At 44.7% G+C, this 25,397-nt stretch overlaps 1 protein-coding gene across 1 annotated transcript; it reads left to right on the plus strand.

Moving 5' to 3' along the window:
* The first annotated feature begins 10,731 nt into the window (after positions 1–10,731).
* LOC115311875 ((3R)-3-hydroxyacyl-CoA dehydrogenase-like) lies at positions 10,732–21,290 on the plus strand. Its single transcript, XM_029970744.4, has 4 exons — positions 10,732–10,777; positions 13,250–13,474; positions 17,808–18,013; positions 20,889–21,290. Exons 1-4 carry the CDS (start codon positions 10,732–10,734, stop codon positions 21,288–21,290), a joined length of 879 nt encoding a protein of 292 aa, XP_029826604.2.
* The last annotated feature ends 4,107 nt before the right edge of the window (positions 21,291–25,397 follow it).

Genomic DNA, 25,397 nt, shown 5'->3' on the forward strand with positions numbered 1-25,397 from the left:
CTATGTATTGTATTTATACTTCGTTTCATGTCGTATTGAGCCACAGTGGAAGGTTAAGAGCCTCTACAGCCAATCAAGGGCGAGTCAGAAGTGACGCCACCAGGCTCTTTGGGCGTGTGTCAGTCCGTGAGGTCACCTGTGAACTGGCGCTTGATTGGCTATGGGGGCCCCCAGCCTTCCGATGCGAAAGGCTAAACGTCATCCCCCCTTTAAGTCACGTGAGCTGCGTCGCGGGTGCTTGCTCTTGCTTTGACTACGCGGGGCTTACAGATTCTCCGAGACGGAGAGGGGCCGGCAGGCTTGAGAGTGAAGGCACACTACTTGGGCTTTAGATACTGTTCTTTCCCGCGTTCTTTTTTTTTTTTTTTCAGTTTTGGCAAAAAGTTTACGGGCTAATTTCGTTTCTTTCTTATTTTTCTTTCTTTTTGTGTTTGCGTGGGGGTCCCTAGAACAGCTGCCTCTTCCGGAATAAAAATTAAAAAAAAAAAAAAAGAAGAAACGCAGGGGAAGAATTAGTATGAAAAAACTAGTCGACAAGTTGGATTCCGTTCTGTAAACGCTCGATTGGAGTGTCTGAACCACCTCCTTCTCCTCACAGAGATCTGGCGCAGTCTCTCCTTCTCGCGGAGAAATCCCTTTTGTAGGAATACACTATGGCGACGCCGCACAAGTTGCAGATGTACGCGCGCTCGAACACATCGCTTGCCCAAACAGCCGCAGTCGTGATTATGAGTTCCCCATTAGAGGGGGCTAACTCTCGTGTTAGTCGATGATGATTTCGCCCATTGGGACGCCATCGTTAGGAGAAATCTTTTTATTTGTGTAGATCACAACCTGCGCCTGTCCGGCCGAATCGGACTCACTGCATACACACAACAAAAGGGGACCGTCTCGCAGCTGCCCCTATCTACAGATCTCACGTCTCCGTGAACCGGCCACTTCGGGCGATCAGAGAGAATGTTTAGCCTCGCGATAAACTGTTCCGAGGTCCCGCCTAGGGACGGCCCCGAAGTACTTGCATAACAGACAGGCCAGCACCCCCCCCCCCCCCCCCCCCCCCTACCCCTTTTTTTCACCTTCTATCTTTTGATGCACCTCAAATTCGTTTTCTTTTTCATACTGGGCTTTGTATCCTTGCTCCGGAACTGCGATTCTCTCACAGCAGCTCTAAATTTGGGAGTTTGCCACGTTACGGTGAAACGGTGTATAGACGAAACGGACAGGAAACGATCGAGCTGCCAGCATACGCTATTCAAATTAAAAAAAAAATAGTGCCTTCTCAAGCTGGACGACATTTATTGTGTATCTTTAGTGCTGCGAACCTCTAAGTCACGCGTATTCAATCATTTTTTTCTCGCATGTTTGTGATTGTCTCAAAACCCTGCAAGCGAAAAAAAAAGAAAAAAAAAGACAGTTTTCTTAAAATGGTGAAGTCAGTCGGAGGGGGTACCGATATTCTGCAAGCCACGAACATAAAGGATTCGCTAACATCAGTCAGGAGCGCGGACGGTAAACAAGCTGCAAGTATATATATATATATATATATATATATATATTTGGTTTAGCAAGTAGTGGCAAGTAGTGGCACCGTTTTCGACCGGTAAGACCGGTCGAAAACGGTGGGCGGCAGAGAAAATATCACAGGAGAAAAGCTCACCGCAAAGCTGCCCGATGCGGAGAAAAGCTCACCGGCCTTTTGACGGATGCGGAGAAAAGCTCACCTACGAATCTAAGAATGGAGCGTTCAGTCATCAGGCCCTCTTCTTAGCGCCGGACGGGGCGTCATTTTGCCACTAAAGTTTTAAATACAGACGCACACACAACTGAAGTTTGCTGGGATGCCTTAAGCGCCGTTCACATATATGCGACCGAGTAAGACCGAGAGAGACCAGACCGGTTTTTAAGCCTTTTGCGACGTCTCAGGACCGGGTGCGCCGCAGCGGAGCTGGTCCTAAGAGATCGCAAGAGGCTTAAAAACCGGTCTGGTCTCTCTCGGTCTTACTCGGTCGCAAGAGTGTGAACGGGCCTTAATGCGCGTGCGGTCATTCTGCAGTTCACTAGCAAAATTTATTTTTAAAAATGTAAAAACGGCTTGTAACGCGTCAGGCGTTGCCCGATGGAAATAAAACCACTCAATAAAACGCTAATAAAAAATGACGGGGGAGGGGGAATGTAACCTAGTGTATAGGGCCGCACCCTTGAGGAGTTTATTTACTTAGAAAATTACCTTTCATGTAGCATACCGACACCACATTGCCAAATTTACACATTTCACAATTTGAAGAGTTTTACATAATGTAAAACTCTTAAATAATGTAATGTCTTACATAATGGCAATAATGTTATGTAAAAATGTTTAAAAGCTTAAATATGTAGAACATTACCAAATTTACACATTTCACAATTTGTTTAAGAAGGAGTGGTTTCAATTCTTACCTCATTCTAAATAAAAATAAAAAAGGTCGTATTTCCTATGTCCCGCCTACGTCGGAATTAAATATGGTGAGCCGCAACAAGCGGCTTTAAAAACCGGTCTTGTCCTATTCGGTGGTATTCAGACGCAAGTGTGCAAACTTAACGCAGTTGGAGCGCGTGGAGGCTCGACGCTGCAGATCCAGGGATCCTGTGTGCACTTCCCGCCCTAAACTCGTCGGACACAAAGTTGGAGAAGCGCACTGATTGGACGCCGGCGACAAAAGCGCTAAGTCATCGTCGTGGTCGTCCAATTGGTGCGCCTCGTGAACTTCGGCCCCAACTTTGTGTTTGACGAGTTTGGAGGCTCTCCACTGTATGTTGCAGGCGTGATGTATGCACTTTTCGCTTCAATCGCTGAAACCTTTTTCCCACAAAAACGCCAACAAAAAAAAAGAAAGAAAAAGAAACCCAATTAAAGATTTTTGTACAGTTCAGCGCTAAAATCGGCGACAATTTCAGCGGACCAATTTGGGAGTTCAGCTCTTTCAATGTATCGGGAGAAATCATAAACGTTCTATCCTCGCGATTGCAACTGCTACCACAAGAGGCTCTTGGCAGACCAGGAGTCTACTAGGAACTCAAGGTGCCACACGCAACCTTAAAAGAAAACCCGACGGAAACCTATAATTAAAACGTACTCTTCACACATTCAATTCCTCAATAAATTTGAACTTTTCTCGATCGTTCTTATACACCCATAAAGTACAAAAGTGTGTCGTGCGTAGAAAGCATTCGAAACAACCCAAAGCTCCTCCTAACCAAGCATGACAAATCGTGACGCGCTCGAAGTGCACGCAGGACCAAATTTGTGCTCCCCATGCTTATCAGAATGGTCTAGACGTCTCAAAGTTTTTCAGTTGTAAGTGGTTCCCTTCCAGAAGTTGCAGATTTCAGGGGCTGCAAATATTAGTTACTTCAGTTAGCATGTTGATAGTTTTCACCCGAACCTACAAAGGTAATGGATATTCTTTATCAATTTTCAAATGAAGCGAGTTCCTGGACAGAGTCTTATAAAGTTCCTATACTTATAGAGCGGGGGGTCATTTTGTAGAACTAGATGCGCCTTTATAATTTATTAAACAAAATGATGATAGTTTAGGGGAGTTAGAATAATTGGTGCTCCCACCGTCTCAGGGTTTCGACAAAACAAGAACACCCAAAACTGCTGTATGTTCATATTCCGGAATAAACGCCTTAGAGGGGCGATAGTAACATAACTTTATAGATCTAGTCCGTAACCTGCAGGTGCTCCTTCACGCTCAAATATTTAAAAAAAAGCATATCCCCCGTTGCTTAGAAGGCTTTTGGCGGATAATATCACCGATCAAGATCAATAAAATGATTTCCTCATAATCAATGTCATCTACGGCAGAAGAGCATCAATTATCATTCATCGTCTATCGGAAATGACCTCCGAAACCTCCTTCAATTATATTTCCATTTCGTCGACCAAATAAGCTGCCAACAAACCGTTGCGAGTTATTTCCTTTTCCTCCCTAATGCTTCTCTTTTCTCATCTACGAGTAAACAGCGTATTGTCCACACCGCTGCCCGTTAACCCTATCATGGACGCCAGCGAAGACTCGGGCTGCACGGCAGTGTGCAGCCTTGGCTGTGGCTGCTTGCCGCCCATGACGCAGTTTAGGATGGCGTCGGTGAACTCGGCCGGCAGCACTTCCAGGATGGTCCAGAACAGCACGTCGCCGGACGCTGCCGAGTTATAGTTGAGGGGCGGATACCTGCGGGTAGTGTGCCTGGATTTCAGAGCGTCTTCAACTGCTCGTTTCAGGTCACGTGGTTCATGGACCGCGTTTGCATTACGAGTTGAGACGATGGGACGACATCGTCGATCGTCTGCGAGCATCTCCGCCTGTCAGCCCGCTTTCCTCCTCTCCACGCGACAACGCAACGCATGCGCACTTGCGACCAATCTGCCCAGGAGGCGTTCGCCTTTAAATTCCAAACGCTTTCTGTACTTTGAGTTGCTCCCTCTCTTATACCTAGGCTCTCTACCTGTAGACCAAGGCGTCGACGATGTCTACAACCGTTTAGTGGGAATGCCTGGCAAAGAGCAGCATCCGGCGTTCGGCGATCAGCTTGAACTCGAACGTGTGTTCAAATCCCTCCTGCTTCGATCTTGACCATCGTATAGGCGAGCGCAATTGTTTATTCCCTAATTTCTGACGGGCATTAACTACTTCACCTATTACACCGAATGAAGTGCCTCTTTAGTCGGATGCGATAGAGCCACAAGTCACGTTGGTTTAACTTTGACAATCCTCCCAATGAATGAGCAGACATTAGTCAATTTTACAACTAAGTTCTTCAATGGCTTTCTCTTCAGAGAAAAATGCAGAAACAATCTTAAGAATAACCGTACGGTTCAACATCGCCGCACTTGGCAGGAACAAGAAATACGTAAAAGATATTTACGTGCACATATCGCTAAGTCTTGGCATGTTAACATGAAGCAGTTTAATTGCAGCCTGATCTCCAAATGGTTCTCGCAACTTGGACTGACATTAAAAAGTGCTTGAAATGTTAGGTGTGCCTCCCTTAGTTTCGCATACATCCTAGTATAATTATACATATTTGTGTTCACTGAAATTTGTGGAGTAGAGTGTCAGTAAACTTTTTTGGGTGTTCTCGTTCATTTTTAATGTTTCTTGGCATTTTGTCAATTTCGTGATGAAACGAATATCATCATTGTAGTGATGTTGTGTAGCCTAAAAAGGGTTCTATTAATTTTGCTCTCTTCACTTAAGTCATTATTCTTTTATTTTTTTCTTCGTCTTAAGAGGAAGGGGTTGCTGAAAGTTATCCTCCACACTGCATTTATTGTCACTTCACGTAAAATATTAATTACTGTTTTTTTATTTTTTAAATGTTGTTGGCTGGTCACGTCTGCCAGTTTCTGTGCCAGGCTACAGAGTGCCAGGCTACAGAGGCGGCGTCAAAATAAATATTTAATTTTTTGCTCCTGGAGCCGGTGTACCTAGTGATGCCTGATGTGAAATTGAATAGTTATTGACATATTGGTATATTCACATGTATTGTGCAATGGCCGCACAAAATGGAAAAAATATGGCTCCAGACCCAAGTCTAAAAAGGTTCTTGAATTTTCCAAAGGCTCATAATATCTAGACTTGCACGGCAACCATACAAGAAATCAAATTGCTTCTAGTCGATTACTTTTGAAGTAATTTTGTATTCGGTTGAATACTTTTATCATGTAGTAATCAAACGAGAAACGTTACTACTTCTAGAAGTATTAAAGTTACTTGTTACCGTTACTAATATTTCAACTCTTTTTTTCCGTCAGGTTTCCGGGTTTACGACGACTCGAAAACTTATAGTTACCACGTACCAAGCTAAGAATGCAGCAATATGTTCACTTTATCAGATTCTACCCGCTGGGAACCAAAACGAATAAAACTATCTCTACCGAGCTCTACGAATGGAGGTCAGGCACGTTATTGTCTGGACAGTTGAGCGTGATCGAAGAAGGGTGTGATCAAAGATGTCGCCGCAGCCATATTGTTCGTTGAGGAGCATGTCCAAGAAGCCGTTGGACGTTCAGTCCTGAAACCCGCCCTCCTGTGCCCCCCAAGTTACCTGAAAGCAGAAGACGCTGCAGCCCCGCGGAGTTCCGAGTCGCGTAGACGTTCTTGTCTCTCGAACTGACACACCACCTATAAAATATTCAAACCCCGTGAAACAGAATTTCGGCGTCATCATTGTGAGAGCTAGGGTAGACACCAATTTGATATGAGTGCTACGTCTGCGTTCGGTTGGGCCTCGTATTCAGTCAATGCATCTAATGACGCTCGGGGTCTGGCTCGGGCCCGATTGCTGAGGTCGCGCCATCCGAATGTGATAAAGTTCCGTAGAGGTAGAGAAGGCTGTTCAAACTCTCTGATTTTTATGCGGAATGTGTTTAAGGGCTGAGATACCCGAGGAAAGCGTGACGAAACGCCACGAAAATTAGCCTACGAAAATGACTACTTTAGAGCAGACATGTACAAATTACTCAAAAAAGGTAGTTAAGTTAAGTTACTGAGTATCGACGCCAAAAGTAATTGGGGTAGAGTAGAAATTACGCATTAGTAAGAGTAATTGAGTAAACTACTAACTACTCTAAAAAGTAGCGAGTTACTTTCAAGTTACTTTCGAAGTTACTTTTTTTATATTTTTGTGGTAGCAAAGTGAACAGCAGTTTTGATCAATGAAAAACCCTGCGAGCCTAAAATGAATGCTGTCTATTTATAGCTTGCGTTTTCGCCAAAATAGTTCATTCGCTCGCAGAAGCAATTGCCTTTCAAAGTTCTTGATAGGAGAGTTTTCCCCTTTATCTTTTAAAGACGTCCCCAGCCAAGCTAAATAGACGTTCCACCGTGGTACTGAACGGAACGGCAGCGTTGAATCTGAGAAACGGGCTGTGCAGGGTCGAGTAAGCGAGTGTCGGCATCTTGGGTGTCCATGACGAAACATGTGAGGTTTGCCTCGGGTAGAGGGTCTTTTATAACAAACTTTTCTCCTTTTTTTTCTTTTTTCTTTGTCAAGTTGAGATTGTTATGACTGGCCCCTCTTTATTCCGACGTCGTTCTGAGAGTACGCTGAGCGAGTGCACCAGACCGTCAAGGGTTCAAGTCTCGCGCCACGACGATGAGATCATCCGGACGACTGCGCGTCCCGTTGTAGTGCTAGTGCTACGCTACTAAAAAAAGAAATGTTTTGGTCTTACAGAAGATGAACCGAAGTATACTTCGCCGCTGACGCCAGGTTCAACAAAAGGATCTCCCAAGGGTAACTCGCAATCCTCGCCGGCGACTACAATATTCTGACGCGCCTGACACGCCTGACAAGTAAATCGTTTTTAACAAAGAGGAGGTCTCCATGGCGTGGATGGTCGGAAGGACACGAAGGATTACGTGAACAAGCATCGTCGCTCGTATACAGTTGCAGCTGGAAGAGGGAACGTGCTCCCATGAACGGATTATCCGTGCCAGGGTTTGTGCGCGGGGGAGTCCGGCTTTGCAAAGGCGTATGCGCTGACGACAAGGCGACCATGGGAACAGGCGCTTAGCTGCGAGGTCATTCCAGTGGCGCCTCCCGTGGAACCTACCGCTTGAGTCAGAACTCTCTAAAGACAGAAAACAACTCTCGGAGTGACCCCGTCTTTCACGGTTGCAGCTGGAAACGCGGCGCCGGCGTGCATTACCGGATTAGGTCAATACCCGACCAAGGATTGTTAAGCATCTCTTCCTGCATTCGTGCGTGCCGGTGTTATGTTTTGGCTACTCGTCGCCACCTTGACCCAAGGACGCCTTCCCGAACAAGGGGGCCCCATGTTAGGGAATGCCTCTTCATCTGCCGGCGTCTTATTCATTTCTGCGCTCAAACTTTCATGATGGGCGAAATTAGCATTGTATAATTTCGAAAGTAGTTAGTAATTTGAGTAGAAGTTACCTGAAAAAAGTAGTTAAATTAAACTACTAATTACCCAAATCAAATTGTAATTGAAAGTTACCAAGTTACTCAAAAAAGTAGTTAAACTACAGTAGTTTGAGTAGAGTAGTTGAACTACGTCCAAGTCTGCTTTAGAGGAACGTCTGAAACCGCGGTAAATTGGGAAGAAATAACGAAATTCTAAACGCGCCCTAACGGGAATCGATCTTTCAAACTTACGATTGTAAGCTTAGTATTCTTATTTTCAGTATTGTGTAGGTGTTCATGTCGTTTCCCTACAACACCCAAGTTGTGGGGATTTCCTATTTTTTTCCTCCTCTCTCCGAGTGGGCAGAAATGAAGAAATCGAGTTTGAATTTAAGTTGGAATTATGGAGGTGACCAAGTCCATACCACCCATGAGACTGGCAGTTTGTCCGTGAAAAGAGTTTCTTGTTTTATAAAACTCCTTAAAATTGTAGAAGGTCTTCGTTGAAACACCAGGTATAGTAATCACTCAGTACCTTTTGAACGTGATGATAAACAAAGTATTAGTGGTCTCGACTTCATCGCCATGTCATAACATATTATTCCGTACGTATACACCAACTCATGTTTACAAACAAACCGGAGCGCCCCTAGCGGACGCCACCGTCGCCGCGCATGCGCGATGGAGTGTGGGCAAGAAGCTCGCCGTCGCCCATAAACAAACCATTGGGATGCGATGTTGTCGGCGTCGGTGTGAGTCCTTCTGCCCTTTTTCGCGTTCGAATTGTTGATTCTATGTCTTCCTGGCAATGCCTGATTACTTGAGCCTCCTCGGCGAAATTACTTAGGCTCGTTACACCCCAAAACTTCGCGTGAATAATATGTCATGCGGCGATTCATTCCGCGTGGACGCAGCAGAATGGAGGCTAAGCCTCATTCGCATGACGAGATTTTGCTTGCAATTCTCAGTCGCGACGTCGCTCGGTATGCAAAAGCGTGAACAGTACGTAGCTGAGATGGTCGACGTCGATACTGAAAATCGTAAGCAGAATCGGACCAAGTGAATCTGGAATAACAAGTCGGTGATGGCCCCTGGTAACAATGATCAACATCTCCTTGTTTCTACTGTTTACATCGAGCCTGCTTACTAACCTTCAAACTTCAGTCTTTTGAGGCCTGCACTTACTTTTTATCGTAAGGATCGGGTCAAGATTCGGCCTACGTGCCGGTGTCGTCTAAAAGAGCAGACGACAAGCAGAAACGTTTGAAAGAGCAGACGGCAGTTCGAACGATCAGGCGGCCGTTTGAACTTGAAGACGCACTAAACGTAGTCCGCAGGTGGTCCGTACGACTTGACGGTTTTCTGGCGTTCATGTTGCAACAAAACAAATAAATCTGATGACCACAAGTATCCGTGAATTCAACCCAAAGTGCTCCCCGCCCAAGCAATTGTGGTCCGACGGCGTCTGGTTTTCCCTTCTCACGGCACATCTCCACGTACTCGGACGAAACGAGCACATGAAAACTAACCTTCAAACCTTTCTCGATTCTTTTTGTACAGTTACAGTCGCGGCTTTTGACGAGAAGGCAGGTTTTTGTCTTGTTCTTTCCAAAACAACGCAGGAATACACGTCTCGCATGGGGACTTCTGCCCACAGCCCCACACCGGAAGTGCGCCCGACGCGCCACCACCGCGCCGTGACGTAACAGAGATCGTGCCAACGTTACTAGAACTACTCAGTTGGGAAACTGCTTACGAGGCTGCTCTGAAAAACTGGCCCCTATCTGTCCACCAGAACCGAGCTAATGGCGAACACAACGCCGCCATTTCTCCCGTAGCGGCCACTCGAGGAACTGCACTTCACTTCTATTTTGGCCAACGAGGTTGATTTTGGCGCCGAAACAGATACAGCGGAAGAGGTCACAGGGGTGCCACCCCCCTCTCCCCAGCGGACGCGCCGCGAATTACTACCGAAGTTAAAATGCACCTAGGTCAGGACGCGCTACCTGAAAGGACCGCTGAGGCATGGTTGTATAAAAACAATAGTAATTGTTCCGCAAAACTTTGCAAACTAAAGATTATAAAATCAACACGCGCCCTTCATTTTGTACAAAACTCCAAAAAATTTCATACAAAAAGAGTCTTTTCCGTTTGTTTTTACGCAAAAACATGTTTTTTAAGATCTCAAGGTGACCACAGTACAAAAAAAATGATAAAGAGTGGCGCTGTTGACGTGTTTAGCTCGGTCTCGGTGGACGCCAGCGGCCCAGGTTTCGACGGCGAGTTTCCCAACTGAGTGTTCTAGTAACGTTGGTTCGTGCATATTATCACTACATAGATATATAAACACGACATATAAATATATTACCATTACGCCTAAATATATTACCACCATATATAAGTATGTTATAACAAGCAACCATGTCGCTTTATTTTGGAAGTTGTTTTTCAGCATAAAAAGCAGAAGGGGGGTGTGGTCGATGTTTATTATTATTATCAGTGGCGGAGCTCCACCACCGCATGTTTCTGTTAACGGTAACCTTCTACCACACAGAGTCGGCAAGGTACAGCTGCTGGTTTACTGCATCTGGCGCAACGCGCGTTGATCGTTGGCAGGGCCGGGTGAACCTATCAAGCAGGCTGAGGATTTTCTGGTCGTTCATCCCCTCTGTAGAGGTAAAAAGTCGAACGGCATTATACTTCGCTGGAACATCTGTACATCCCGTCATTTCCACAGAGCGGAGCAAGACTAGTGGCAGCTGGCATTAGTGCGATTAGCAATTCAGGCAATTTCAGCATACTTTCAGCTTCTACATCACCATGAACGGCAAGAACCTTAACTTTTACGTGGCCTTTCTTGCAATTGGTAAGTCTATTCTGGCATTCTTGATACTAACATTGCCATCCGATGGAGTTGGTGTAATAAGGGTTGTAATAAGCTCGGTGTTTTTCTTTCCTCAGTAGTTTGGGGGGGGGGGGGGGGGGGGGGGAGAGGCTGATCTTTAGTAGCTGACCCTGCCGAGCTGCACCATACCTGATAGGGCGAATTATCACCAATTATCAGTAGGGCGTAGATTTTTCGGTGTTTATTTATACGAAAAGTCAGCTGGTGTTTTTCGGTGTTGTTTTTATATAAATTGGTGAATTTTGAGTATTTCTTTCGGACGGAAACTAGAAACAACAATTATCTGTGAAAATTTCTTATGAAAAATTAAATGCTCAAGTTTTAAAAGAGAGGGTTTTCATAGAAGCTGTCCTAGCCGGTGCACATATTTTTAGAGATCGGTATATTTTTCGGTTAAGCTGATTTTTATCGTTTCATACTTGTAGACGTTTCACACCTGTAAACGATTATGTAAAAATGTCTCTTAAAAACAAAAACTAAAACTTAAGTGCTGAAGTCTAAAAGGGGAAAGTTTTGATAGAAACAGTCCTAGAGGGTGAAAAATATTAAGAAATCGGTGTTTTTTGTTTTTAACCGATGTTGTTTCTTTACATCTACGGATGTTTATCTTCATATCTTTTTAAACCTGAAAATATATGGCCTAATTGTTATCCAGGATGGTTTTAACTGATCATCCGTTTATCAGTCCTTCACCGAAGTGTGTCAGGTTACCCCTTATTGGCTTGATCCCTTCTCCCGTATAATATACATTTATTATTTTGTGGTCGATGAGGTCTGTGTACGAGGTGTGGTTGTGTCGTCTTTCCACCAAAGGTTTTACTCATTTTAGGGGGAAAGAAGGACAACACAACACGAAGTCTCTATTGAGACCTCGTGTTGTGTTGTCCTTCTTTCCCCCCAATATTGGGGTTTTGTCTAAAATGCGAAACCTTCACCGGCGTGTTTGCACCCTAATTTGTTTTCGGTTTTACTCAGTTCCCACGATGGCGATCGACAATATTCTAGTAAGCAGAAACCCTTCTTAAAACAGGAGTGAAACAATTGTTTTTTTTTTAGACATTTAGTCTTGTCTACCGGCCAATGCCACGCCATTTTCTGAAGTGGCACAACGTGACAGCGGCCATGACATCTGGAGACTCTGTGCTCTCTGCTTTTTTCCAATAATTGTTGCACACGGTAATTTGACACAAAAAAACACTTAAAAACTAGGTTGATGGTGCATCAAGGCATTATGGATAACAAATAACAGTTTGATTCCTCAGAAATAAATAATTAAACTACAAAGGAAATAGAAACTCGATAACTCAAGTACATGACGTCCGTCTAAACAGAAGACGAATTCCCCAATCCGACTTTATATAAAAGAAAAAAAAAAAAGGCTAGACCACGTTTTCGCCCGGAGTGAAGGGAGAAAAGCCCACGAAATTTGCGTTCCCGAGTTGTATTGGCAATAATACCTTCACTATAAGAAATAGAGGATTGATAGGGGCACTCCCCTTGTCCCATATGTAACACCCAAAAAAATAATTCGACATTCAGTCCACATACGTCAAACCGACGATACCAACTTTCAAGAGCTGCTTGATAGTCGACCATTACAGCTTATAATATAGCTAACACACGCACTAAAGGGATGCTGAACCGAAATCTGGATTCCACAAAACACGGCGGCAGAAGCGTGCAATGGGACACTACAAACACAAAAAATATCACTCGTACAGCGATATCTCGAACGGATGGCCGTATTTTTCTAAAAACAGGAGGCGCATTTGAGATATTCTGACGTCTTGTTTCGCCGAGAAAAGTCGAGGAGGAGGGGAAACGGCCTCGCGTCTTCTCCGCCTTGAAGTGGTGAAGCGAAGAGAGGAGAAAACGAGATATGTTGACGTCACGCGCCTTGTCGGCCTCGTTCAATCGCGACCTCTTTTTCCAGAAATACGGCCGTCCATTCGAGATATGGCCTTATAGGTGGTGTTGTACGGATTCTAGCGTCCCGCCTACCCCCTCTGCAATGTTTTCTGAAATCCAAATTTCAGTTCACCATTTCTTTAAAGTCTACAATAAGACAATCAATGTTTTTATGGCCCTGCAGCGAAACATCAGTGTTTTAATTTTTCTAGTCTTTGATACGCACATTAGCTGCTTAGAACGTTATATCTAACGGCTATCAAGCCCCTCGCAGAAGTTGATATCACCAGCTTGACGTCAGTTGACTGAACGTTCAAATGTATTTCGGGGGTGTTACATATGAAACAAGGGGTGTACCTATACAAACCCTATTTCTCAGAGTGTACCCTGAAAGTACAAATACCAGGGTTCCTAAATTGTGGTCAAGCTTAAAGCAGTTGTATCTAAGATTGATACAATCGATTCCTACTTGATGTCACCGCTTCCATTTTTTCCCTTCGTGTCAATAATGTTGCGCGTTTTCAGGGACCGCGCTCTGCCAAACAGACGGGGACCAGGACAGTCCTGGCTCTGCAAAGAATCAGACCGAGTGCCGGTCTCTGGGACTCGACGGCCGCCTAGCCATCGTTACTGGGGGCGCCAGTGGGATCGGGAGGAGCGTCTGCCTGGTATTCGCTCGAGAGGGAGCCACCGTCGTCGTAGCGGACAGGAACAGAACGGGCTCCGCTGAAACCATAGAGATGCTTCAAGGTCTGTCGGATATGGCTTCATTATTTGCATATTTTATTACACTCTCTTGTTCGCGGAGTGTAATATCGTGCTGCGCGACCCGGGGATTATACCTGTGTCCGATCCCCATCTCTACAAGTCTCTATCTGGATGAACATCCTACCCGCTTGTAGCCGGCCAACCACCCGAACGTCGTGCACGTTCAAGTGGTATAGCGTATGGTATTGCAGTGACTAAATTGCCCATTTACTGTGAGACATAAACCGCCCTCTTAAGGCGGATCAACTTCTCGCTCTCAAACCATCCGTACGACAGGCTACAATTTTTTACCGCAACCCACGATCCAGTGTGAGATTCCGAAATTCCAGCAAGTCCGTCTTCAGCAATTGAAAGTACGTATATGTAGTCCACGTCAGTGGCTGTTTCTTGGAGCAGTCTATACCCAAGCGAAGCAACTCTGTTTCTCGTTTAAGGTGGAACCCCACAAGTCGAGTCACTTCGTTTCGCTTCTGGCGGCTAATACGTTTCGCTCTATGCCCTGAAATAATATAGTATTGGTTTCGTCCTAAGAAACTAATAGGTACAGCATTTACATCTATTAATTTTACGAATTACCCTTATCTATAACCGTCTTTTTTAATATATATTTTAGTAGGGTACACTTTCAAAGCTTCTCTAATACGTTTTTGCTCGTGTTGCTATACTTCATCCTCCGCAATAATCAATGCACTTGACCGGTAGGATATTATAGTTTAGAAAAGTAAGAAATTATCAGAAGATATGATGTATATTTTTAAACGATGAAAAGATAAAACCTTTTTTTTTTCTGTGTTATGAAAAGAAGTTTCACTAACATGGCTAACTTTCCGAGACATGCCGTGGAATAGAAGGTTTTCAATGAAATACAAATATTTTGATCGATTTGCGATATTTTATCAATAAAAGCAGAAACTGAAAATGTTTCTTAATGTGCCCATAGGATTCATGCACAAAAATTGTAGATTCGTGGAATAAAAACTATACCCGTCTAAAAGTGTAATTACTGCGTAGTTATATTTTATGACTGTCATCTAAGTTATTTCCGGGATCATTGCGATGTTTGTTTTGCAGTTAAAATTCTCTTCTTTTTTTTTTTGCATTCGGCGAGGCGCTGATGTTCAAGAAAGTTTGGGACGCCAATTGATATTCTTCGCCACTATCTTACGAAACATTTATTGATTTTACATTTGGCGAAATATGTGTGTAGATAGGTCCCACATGAGTGTAAGTATAAAACCTTACATTGTTTCCATCGAATTGAGCCAAGCCATGGCGTCTTGATATGAAATAGAGATGGTGACACGTGCTCGAAAATGCCTCGATATATATGGCTCTATAGATTGCAGGTGACGTCACCGCGTCAAGCTGGTGGCCATTTTGGTTCATTCCTACTCATTTTTGCATAGAGAAACGAATAATGCGGTGCGGAATGCGTGCTGCTGGAGGTACATACGCGTACAGCAACAAGCACACCACAATGGCCGCTGGCGTGACGTCAGTAAAAGCCACGTTTAGTTATTTGCAATTGTGCGCCGCTTAGAACGCCACGTGGAAAAGAGGAAAGGTACCAGATGCATGTGCGTCGCATGCCCGGAAGCTGGCCTTGAATGAGCGAGAGGGCTTAGAAAAACAGGCCCAAGGCTGTAGGCAGACGACAGGTGCACAAGGAAGGGTTGTTCGACGGGCGCACCTTCCACTGTATGCTTGTTATCGGCATGCGGGCCGGAAGCAATCTGAATTAAATGAACACCGCAAAAGGGACTCTGGAGGCCGCAGTACCGCCACGTGGACATAAAAAACTAATTTGTTTCAAAAAATTGCAAAAAAAAAACACAAAAAAACACACACACAAAAAAAAAAAAAACCGAACAAACAACAGTATTAGAATGACTTTGAGGTTTATCACAATGGAGCGGTTAGTTTTCGATTTTTTTTTTCGTGTGAACGGAGAGGATTCAACGTTTTCTATATAAATACGAGTTCGTGAAGTACATTATACCCTTGGACAATTTTACTTGGCCATAGAGTTGAAGGCACGGGCACACGTGCCCTTTCCCGTTTTGAGCACCAATTAAAGCTGCACGCGCGCTCTCCTTTTCTCCTTGGAAACGCCAAGAAGAAACGTTGTACCGATTAGACAACCGAAATTAAGGCAGTGTGTATATGAGCACGTTTATTACTCTATTTTGTCCCGTCTAGGATTGCGGTATACGCAACCCTAGAACACAGTACCGCTCCTTTCTAACGCAGACTCATATAGCTCATAAATATAAATTCGGCATAAAACGAACTCTAGAAAAACCTTGCGAATAACAACACCGTGTTCTGACGCTCACAGTATAAAGAACGCGTATTTATACTCCCTTTCGCCGTTAAGAACAAGAGCTGCCGACGCGACCATTCGATGGAGCCAATCAAGCGACGACAAAAGTGCATCGTGGCGGCGCTCGTCGTTATTGTACGTTTGTTATCACCACTTAAACCAATCACGCAAAAAAAAAAAAAATCCGAGGACACCTTAGTACTTTTATGAGTTGAGAATGTGAAAGCAGCCCTGGCTCGCTGGTGACTGCAACGCCGCTGGGTGAGGCAGCGGCGGGAGTACTAAGCTCGGCGCGGCCCGTGCTGAGATCATGTGTCCATTCATCATCATCATAGCCCTAGCTGCGGGTACCGGTTAACGACTTTAGACCTGAAAGCGTAACCGTAGGCCTAACGCGAGGCCTAAGGACAGGCCAGCGCGTACCCGCATCCCCCCGGGTGTATCTCAAAACGTCCCATTCGCATTTGAACCTAGCACATTTCGACCCATTCTCATTTGGTCCTTCTCGTTTGAACCTTCTCATAAGATCCGAATCGTGTTTTTCGCAACTGGACCCATTCTGGTTTCGCCCGTTCGCGCTATGACCGAAAGGCACTAGTTCGATGCTTCTAACGTCGTTATTCCTTCGCGGCTTTGTTGATGAGCCTTACCTTGCTGGGGCCCCTAACCTACCATCAGATATATGTTATGTATAGAGGTACTCACTGAGAATCGTACATTGACGCCTGCTTCCCTTCCTTTAAGCAAACGAGAAAAAAAGCGATGGACATTTAATTTGAAAACTTTGTTTGAACAGAAATAGCATGAGCAGAGGTTCTAAACCATTGATGTTTCGCGGGCCCCTTTTAGAAAGGCAGATGATGGAGGACCCCGTTCGGCGTGAGGGGAATAGAAAGGTATAGGTTATCATGATAATTATTTAATACATAGATATAAATAATTGCTAGTGTGAAGCCAGACTTATCTCATTGACAAACACACGAGAGTACTCTCCCAAAAATTAGAACGTTTCTTCTCAACGTGAAGAAAGACAACTAATATTTCCGTGCCTGACTGATAAGACAGGGCTTCGCGGACCCCTAGGATGCCTTCGCAGACCCCCTTTTGAAAACCACTGCATTATGGAAGTGGTGGCATTGTCCCAAGTCGAGAGACCTCAAACAACGTGACATATCGGAATATATGATCTGGGTGCGATGAATAGTTGGTCTGTTTTATTGTCAGTTTAAAAAAAAAGAAAATATGCCTGCAGCGTGACGCGCGCGCGCGCGTTACGCTGCAGACAGTGTGGCGCGCGCCACACACACACACACAAACACACACACACACACACACACACACACACACTATATCAATGTACTTGTTAATACGGGCCAAAGCGAGATATTTTTGAGAATGGCTGTTGTGAAAAGGGCCAGTTGAAAAGGGCGAAACGAGAACTGGCCCAAATGAGGAGGGTTGGAATGCTAAAGACGAAACGGGAAAGGACCAAATGCGACAGGTCCAAGAGAGAAGATCTTTTTGAGAATGGTTGTTTTGAGAAGGGCCAAGTGAGAAGGTCGAAACGAGAACGGGCTCAAATGATAACCACCCCATCCCCCCACCTCACGTCAAAGAGCTGCCTGTACCGGTTTACGACGTTAGACCTGAAAGCGTGACGTTAGGGCTAACGTTAGGCCTAACCATTACCTATACTTAAGGCCAGCGCATACACGCCCCCTCCCCCCCTTTCTTCATAACCCTTTCAGTATCTTTTCCCCTAATGCCCAGCGCAATTTTACCAACAAAGAGCAGCATGCGACAAATGGCTATCAGCGTTGGGACTCCGTCGCTCTTCTCAAAACCCAGCGGGGCAGCCTGAATAATCCGTTACATCAAATACTGACTCCCATTTATCCCAGCGATAATAGGCGACCTATTCAGCATAGGTTTAAAATTGGACATGATTGAAATGGATGATTAGCTTACATATTTGTACCCTTCATTTCACAGCCTCGTACAAGGGCGATCACCGGGCCATCTACGTGGACGTTTCCAACTCGACCGCCGTCAGCAACCTTTTCGAGGAGATCGAGTCGTCGTTTCCTGGCCGGAAAATCAGCGTCGTGGTGAACTCCGCCGGCATATCGGGAATGCTAGCGCCCATCGAGGAAACAAATGACACCGCCTACGACCTTGTCATCGCCACTAACCTAAGGGTGAGCGTAGGCAGATTGGCACTGGGAGCAAATGGAAAGACACTAAATGAGGGAGTACAGGGGGACATGGGCTGGTCGTCTTTTCAGGGCAGGGAGGCAAGTTGAAATTTGAGCAAAGGTCGACTGAAATGGATGATACGTGGTGGGCACTGAAGGTATTCAAATATCTATACACGAAAAGTTTCAAACATAAAATGCACAAACCGAACCCGAAAGCTTGCATTTAAATACATTCACTTTGGGTGTGCAAGATATGAGAGGTTCAATCAGGATTAGAAATTCGACGAAGAAGCGTATGCAGATTGGCACTGGGAGAACATGGAACGACACCAAATGAGGGAGTACAGGAGGACATAGGGTGGTCGCCTTTCGAGAGCAGGGAGGCAATTAATTAGTAAGTGAAAATTTGAACAAAGGTTGACTGGAATGGATGATACGTGTTGGGCACGGAAGGTAGTTAAATACCTATGCATAAAAAAGTTTCCACGCAAAAAGAGCAAACCGAGCCCAAAAGCATACATTTAAATTCATTCACACTGATGATGGGGCTGAGCAGACTACCTCAGTGAAGAAGGAGGTGAAAGAAACACAGAGGAAAATGTGGGAGGGAAGAATGCAGGGAAAATAAGCTCTAACAATATACAAGTCACAAAAACAGGACATAAGAAGAAAATATGTTTGACAATTCACTAGAAAGTTCTTTGCTGTTCGAGGCGAGAGCGGGACTTTTGAGGACGAGGACTTCTAGGGCTGACTTTCAGGAGACAGACACATTATGTGCCGCCTGCCATAATGAAAGCGAGACTCCAGAGCACTTGGTTTTGAAGTGCACGGGGCTTCGCCCTGCCCTCGTTGAAGTGGTAAGGGATTTCGCCGGGGCTCTGCGTTTTGTTGATGACGAGTGAAGGACGAAAGAGAAAAGGATTACAATCAGAAAGAGGCGATTGGAAGATTGTTAAAAATGATAAAGAGAAAATTGAATGATGAACAAGTAACTAGCACAGCTGGGGACAGGCGGGCAGAGGAATACTGGGACTTCCTCCCGCGTGGCTCCGGCCCAAAGTCTCAACCCTGTCTCCCAGTGGGTCTGGTGCTGGGGTAACGTCTACAAGGTTTGACCAGATGAAAATTGGTAACTCCCTTGCCGGGGGGAAGGGGCAGGGGGTGATGTTTTCAGTTTTTTTTTTTTGCGATCCGCGAAAATCATTCTGGTGATATCCGACACTGCCTGTTGATAATTGGGGGGGGGGGGGGGGGGGGGGGGGGGGGGAGGCAAATCGGTCTTAGGAGGGCGGGAGAAATCACATGTTGCTCTTTTTAGACTTAGGCTAGGTGGCGCAAGCTACCGCCCGTTACAAAGGGTATAGCCATTAACATCCATCCATCAAGCAAACACCTGAGCAAACCGGGTGTTTGCTTGATGTGATATAGCCATTAACATCCATCCATCAAGCAAACCGGTAAACTATGTCATCGACTCGGAATAGGACCAGACTCTTTCTTTAGCACTCGGATCGAAACAAAGAGTGATTTGGCAGAAGACCCTGTGGTCATCTTGAAATTCCGGAGCATTAGAAAACGAAACTTACATACTGACACAGCAGAATGTTTACAATACATAGAGTTATTTAAGTACCTCTATTTCTTCTTTCTTTGGCGGGAAATGTAGGCTCTTACCGCTCTACAAGATATGCTTCTTGTTTTCTTCGCACATCTGCCTTGTGTATATGAATGTGAATGTCAGAGAAATTCTGTCTTTATGGATGACCTTTATGTGCCGTTCTAGCGCATGGAACATACTAAGAACCAGAGCTTTCACGGGCGCTTGTAGTGCAATCTGGTGCGCACGCCATTGACATCATCAAGCGACGTTTTCATTCGTGATCGCCTATTCGGAAAAAAGCTTTTTGAGTGAGTCAACACGGCAATTTTCGCACTCTGATTGGTGCGTTTTTTTATAAACGACACATCGCCTGGATTTCGATTGGATGAAGAGAATGGAGAGGGGCTACCAGGTCTAGGTGAACATCTAAAAGTGATTCATGCACTAAGCTTGAGCCGGCTCGCAGATTCGCTTACCAGATAAGTGTAGGTAAATATGAGAGCCTAATAAATGCTAGCACGTGAATTGTTGACACGTGTTTCTCTGAGCCTTAGCACACCTCTCCTCTCCTTCCCTCCGTAAACCACGTGACGTTCATGAAAGCACGGCCAATCAGAGCGCCGTAGTCGGCCAGTTGGCTTACTCCACAAGTTTTCTTAATCTTTATTTTTTTTTCGGATACGCTTCCGGGACAAAGCACAATGTGGGCCGGGACACCTCTTGTCGGGACACTATACGTACGTGGGATACTCCAGAAGTAGGGCAGGCCACGTGACTGCCTTCAAAAAGCAGTTTGTGAGCCCACCGTCATGGTGCCAGGAACGCGTGTCCACCGGTGTACTCAGCGTGTCCTAAAAAGTGGACTCTCGATTCCCGCCTGATGACGTCACAGAAGTTTCATGTTATCGCCCGCCGCGACCCCGGCGGTGTCACACAAGCGATGGGGGTATGGCAGACGCCTAATATGCAGCAGTTCGCCCTCTGGCTTGACAAGCCCGGATGCTTCAAGGGCCAACCTTTGAAGCGCCGCGACCACTGCCACACCCAAGTTCGCTCGTACCTTCAGGCACCAGCTACTAGGATTACGACATCTAACAACATGTGACGCCGACTTCTATGATGTCCATTTGTTGCCGCTCTAAAAACCACCTTTCATGTATGGGTGAGGTAGAGTACTAAACACACTTGTCCAAGACGCGTTCCTGGCAGGGTGTACCCTAGCTACGTGCCGTCATTATGCGGAAATGGTCCATTGACTTCCTTTACTCGCAGGGAACATTCCTGATCGATCGTGCAACGGTGAGGCATATGCTGGCCAACAATGTCACGGACGGCGCCATCGTCAACATCGCGAGCATCACGGCAAAAACTGGCTCTCCGATGCTACCGCCCTATACTGCATCCAAGGGCGGTGTTGTGTCCCTCACCAAAGCTGTGGCCCTTGAGGTGGCCAGCAAGGGAATCCGCGTCAATACCATCCTGCCTGGTCCAGTGGACACGCCTTTGACCCAAAAGTTGCCTAAAGATTTTGTGGACGAGTTAATCGAGCAAACTGCTTTTAAGCGCCTAGCACAGCCCCAGGAAATATCCGAGACGATTGCGTTCATGTGCAGCCCAAAGAGCAGCTTCATGACGGGAGCGGCCATCGACGTCACCGGAGGAGTAATAGCGTAATCTTTTTTTCCCGGCAAATAAAAGATCCGCACGGGCTGTGAGGCTGAAATTGAGCTTGTCTCAGTAGCGTGTATCCTTTTTCTTTCTTGAGCGCTGTATGCCAGGCAAATTGAAATTAAATACTGAATCTCATGCATGTCATCTGTGAAACCTGAGTGTGGTTTCCCATATAAGGCAAGTGCAAAAGCCTGGGGCTAAAACTTGGACAAAAAGGGGCGATGGTGCGAGATAAAATTAACAACTTCGTGAAACATATAAGTGTTCACAGCATTTGTCAACATCTGGGGACAGCGATGCTTAAGAGTGCAACAGTTGTTGCCTGCTGTTTGAACGCACACAAAAACAAATCGTGGACGCACGTCAGAAACCTGCACTATTAGCAAGCGTTAGGAACACGCGTCGTGAACGAGCGTCACGAAGGAGCGTACTAAGCGACAATCGTGAGTGAGCGTCATGAACGAGCGTCAATAACAAGCGTTGCACACACACAAAAGAAATTTTAAACGAACGAAAAAAAAGAGTGGTTTGTGTAGGATACATTCTACATAAAAAAAAAAAAAAGAAGCTAGTAATATTTACTAGGTAAAAACTAGTACCGGTTACAATGATAAGAAGCTGACGACGGTTATTAACCGACCTGGTATATATACTACATTTAGATTTTATCTGGCACTAACCCTAACATGATCCAGGTGGCGCCGGTCAGCATCTAATGCAAAATCGGCAAAAGATTAGCTTCGCTTGGATTGATTTTTTTTCAGGCTTCTTACCATTCTCGTTTGCATATAGAATTTATTTCACATATGCACACGTAATATATATATAACACAGACAAAATATTTGAACACCCAGAAGACCCACACACACACAACATACACTCGACATGTAGCAGGCTAACCCAATCGCTGCCCCCGATGGCTACCCATCCGTCTTTTATACTCATCATTTGAACGAAGTCGATTAGTCAATGACCACCTCGCCCGTAATATGGTGCTGCCTTCCGCCAATCTTGTTATCCAATATCGTTGCTAAACATTCCAAGGAGTGTATCTCTTACTTAGAGGTACCAACCTACGCACAGCAATTATTTGTGACAGACTATAAAGCAGCGTGCCCATAGGTTCCCATCAACCATGTTCTCGCTTGCCCACATAGACTGCCCCACTGTGCGCATGCGCGTCTTCGTGGCAACCGCATCGTTTTCACATCGTACTTCCGCGTCCTGGTAGATTCTTCACGCTTCTGCCGCCACTGTCACGACCGGAGACAGCTCCATGAGAACCATCCAAGCACCGTGCACACAAAGACCGTGAGGGAGGCGTTCTCAGTGTCAAGCAGGGTGTTGAACTGAAATGTTTTTCGTTCCGGTTTTCGTTCCGGGTCAGAGAAGACGGTTCAGCTCCGGTTCAACTCCGGAGTGAAAAAATAAAGGTTCAAACCAGTTCGAACCGGTTCGTACTCATATGCTACAAAAACGACTGGCGTCAGCAAAAGATAAACTATGCATATTTTATAAAAGTGTTACATATAGAAAGCAAAGTCTCACATTACTGTGTGGCATGAACGAGCTATAGTGCTGGGGCACCTCGGGACGTGGGTGAAAGCGCAGTTCAATGTAAGGCAGCTGACAAACGAAGCAGGACGTCGTCATGCATATCCGGGGAAAGGCGGCACCTCTGAGACGATAGAATGAACTTCAGTGCAGAAAAGATTCGCTGCACGCTGACCTGGAAAGCAAGGCACTCCCAGGGCTACTTGGGCCAATGGGTATAAGGTCTGGATGGCGTTCCCTTCTCCTCCCAAAAGCGTAGCACGTTAGTGTTCCTTGAAAGCCGCGGCTCCTTGTCTAGCAATGCTCAGGAGAGCTGTGCGCCTTGAATGTGTTTCTGAGGGGAAAACGTTTTGGTCGTTGCAGTCTCTGCTACCAGACATCGAAGCTGTTTGGCTGTTTACTGTAGCTGGAACCGTTAATTGGAACCCCCTCCCCTTCCCGGTGCTAGACTTTAATTTTGGGCAGATTAAGAAATCCGCTGAGTTATTTTGAAAGAAGATAAGATGCGCGCCACAGTATCGCAACTAGTGCAGGTTCTAAAATAACCCTCCACCTTTGTATCGCATTCTTATCCGATGAGTTGTACAATTAAGTCAATGCGTTTAAAGTAAATTGCACACAGCTCTACAAAATTGGAGACAAGAAACAAAAACAGAGCTTAAACTGAACGTTCAAAAAATAAAACAAGGACAAAGAGAGGTATAGACAACACTAGGCGTGTTATCTATGCCTTTCTTTGTCATTTTGTTTTTCTCGTTTAGTAACAGATGAAAAACCAACTAGCCCAAGTCACCGTTTTGACACCAAACAGGCACATTAATTGGTCCCTTTTGCTGAAGTACAAATCGGGTATGTTCTAGTGCTAAGTTTTCTTTGATAAGCCGTTTCCTGTCCCTTAGGAAAGGCTGGGTCGAATGTGGGCACTTGTTAAAGAAATACGTAAAACCTCAAATCCCTGAAAACTTTATAGCGTCACGGGTGGTGACCAGGAAGCAATAAATAAACAGAAAGAAATAAACGTTTAATGTGGTGAACTTGTGCCAAAAATAAAAGGTGTACAAAGGATAATAACAGAGCGTCGCGGGCGTCGAAGTCGGCAAAACCGCAGGATCGAGCGCTGGGGCGAGACTGAATGCTGATCGTCACGCGGAGCCTTTTAATATAATAATAATAATGTGCTTTATTCCCTTCACAAATACATATAAATAATGCTGGCCTACAAAAGCAGTATCCTACTTGTGCGTAGGACCAGACAATCCAGCGAAATACATATCAATGTATCATGATAAAAAATCGAACGAGTACAATGTGGCCATTGATACCAACATTAATACAAAACAGAGCCGCGATTCGGCACAAGACAAAACGAACACAACTATCGAAATCATTAAGAGGCAAGTATACGGTGATGGGAGTAAAGCAGTGTTTATGGAGGTAATGAGAGGCACCAATTTCTTATTTTTTTTTACTACTTTTATGGAATTTATTTTCATTAAAGGCTCAGTGAGCTCATTAAATAAGGTGGGAATAAAGTGAGCTCTGCATCTTTTTCCGTATCGCGTGTAAATTCTGGGGATTTTATACCTTTCTTTGCGCCTTAGGTCCCTAGGCTTGTCCACTGGAACCTTGAACGTTGCATCGTAGAAATAATTCATAAACTTAACATATCTATGAAAATTTTTAAAGAATAAAATTTGGAGCTTTTTTGCTTTATCTTCCATATCTAATGTTCCGTACGGAGTTCCGTATGTAATGTTTTTCACCATATGTTTTAGAATTTTCTCTATTGCATTTGTCTTGTATGGAGAACAGTGACCATATAAAGTGATTCCTTATCGTAGAATTGGTTCAGCTAACGACCTGTACACCAGTATTCTTATCTTTACGCTGCACAAGCTTCTTACTCTGTACAGATATGCTGAAACGGAACGTAGTCTTTTAGTCACAAATTCCACATGTTGATTCCATGATAAAGGTTCGTCCACGTATAATCCTAGATATTTTACACAATTATCGTATGGCAAAGGTTTACAAGTACAATTATTACACGGTGTCGAATGAAGTAAAATTCTAGGTGACATATCAACACGTTTATGAGAATTTCGGAAACACAGTAACTTAGTTTTGGCAAAATTTACTGAAATGGCATTTGAATTAAACCAACTTATTAGTTCACTTATATCTCTTTGGAAGACTAAAACAGCATCATCATCGTTTTCATAGGGTAAAACTAGCACCGTATCGTCAGCATACTGAAATAGCTTAAATTGTAGAGGTAGAATACCCAAATCATTTATGTAAACGTTAAATAAAATTGGTCCGAGAGTGCTACCTTGTGGTACACCACATTCGACTTTAGCTGTACTACTTATATTATTCATAATTTTAACCATTTGTTGTCTGTCGTTAAAGTAATTCTGAAAAAAGTTATAAAACTGTCCCCTGAGACCCAATTTGTAACGCTTTTCAAGTAACAGACAATGATCAACGGTATCAAAAGCCTTCGATAGATCTATAAAAAGTGCCAGGGCAATCTTGTTATTGTCTAGTGCTTG

Source organism: Ixodes scapularis, unplaced genomic scaffold (assembly GCF_016920785.2).
Source record: "Ixodes scapularis isolate PalLabHiFi unplaced genomic scaffold, ASM1692078v2 PGA_scaffold4__175_contigs__length_147842914, whole genome shotgun sequence".
NCBI classification, from domain to species: Eukaryota; Metazoa; Arthropoda; class Arachnida; order Ixodida; family Ixodidae; genus Ixodes; species Ixodes scapularis.

Excerpts from the sequence above, each read along its gene's own strand:
- LOC115311875 (XM_029970744.4), top strand. The coding sequence starts at position 10,732 with ATGAACGGCAAGAACCTTAACTTTTACGTGGCCTTTCTTGCAATTG. Across the intron at positions 10,778-13,249 it reads CGTGGCCTTTCTTGCAATTG|GGACCGCGCTCTGCCAAACA; the intron begins GTAAGTCTATTC and ends GCGCGTTTTCAG. Across the intron at positions 13,475-17,807 it reads AACCATAGAGATGCTTCAAG|CCTCGTACAAGGGCGATCAC; the intron begins GTCTGTCGGATA and ends TTCATTTCACAG.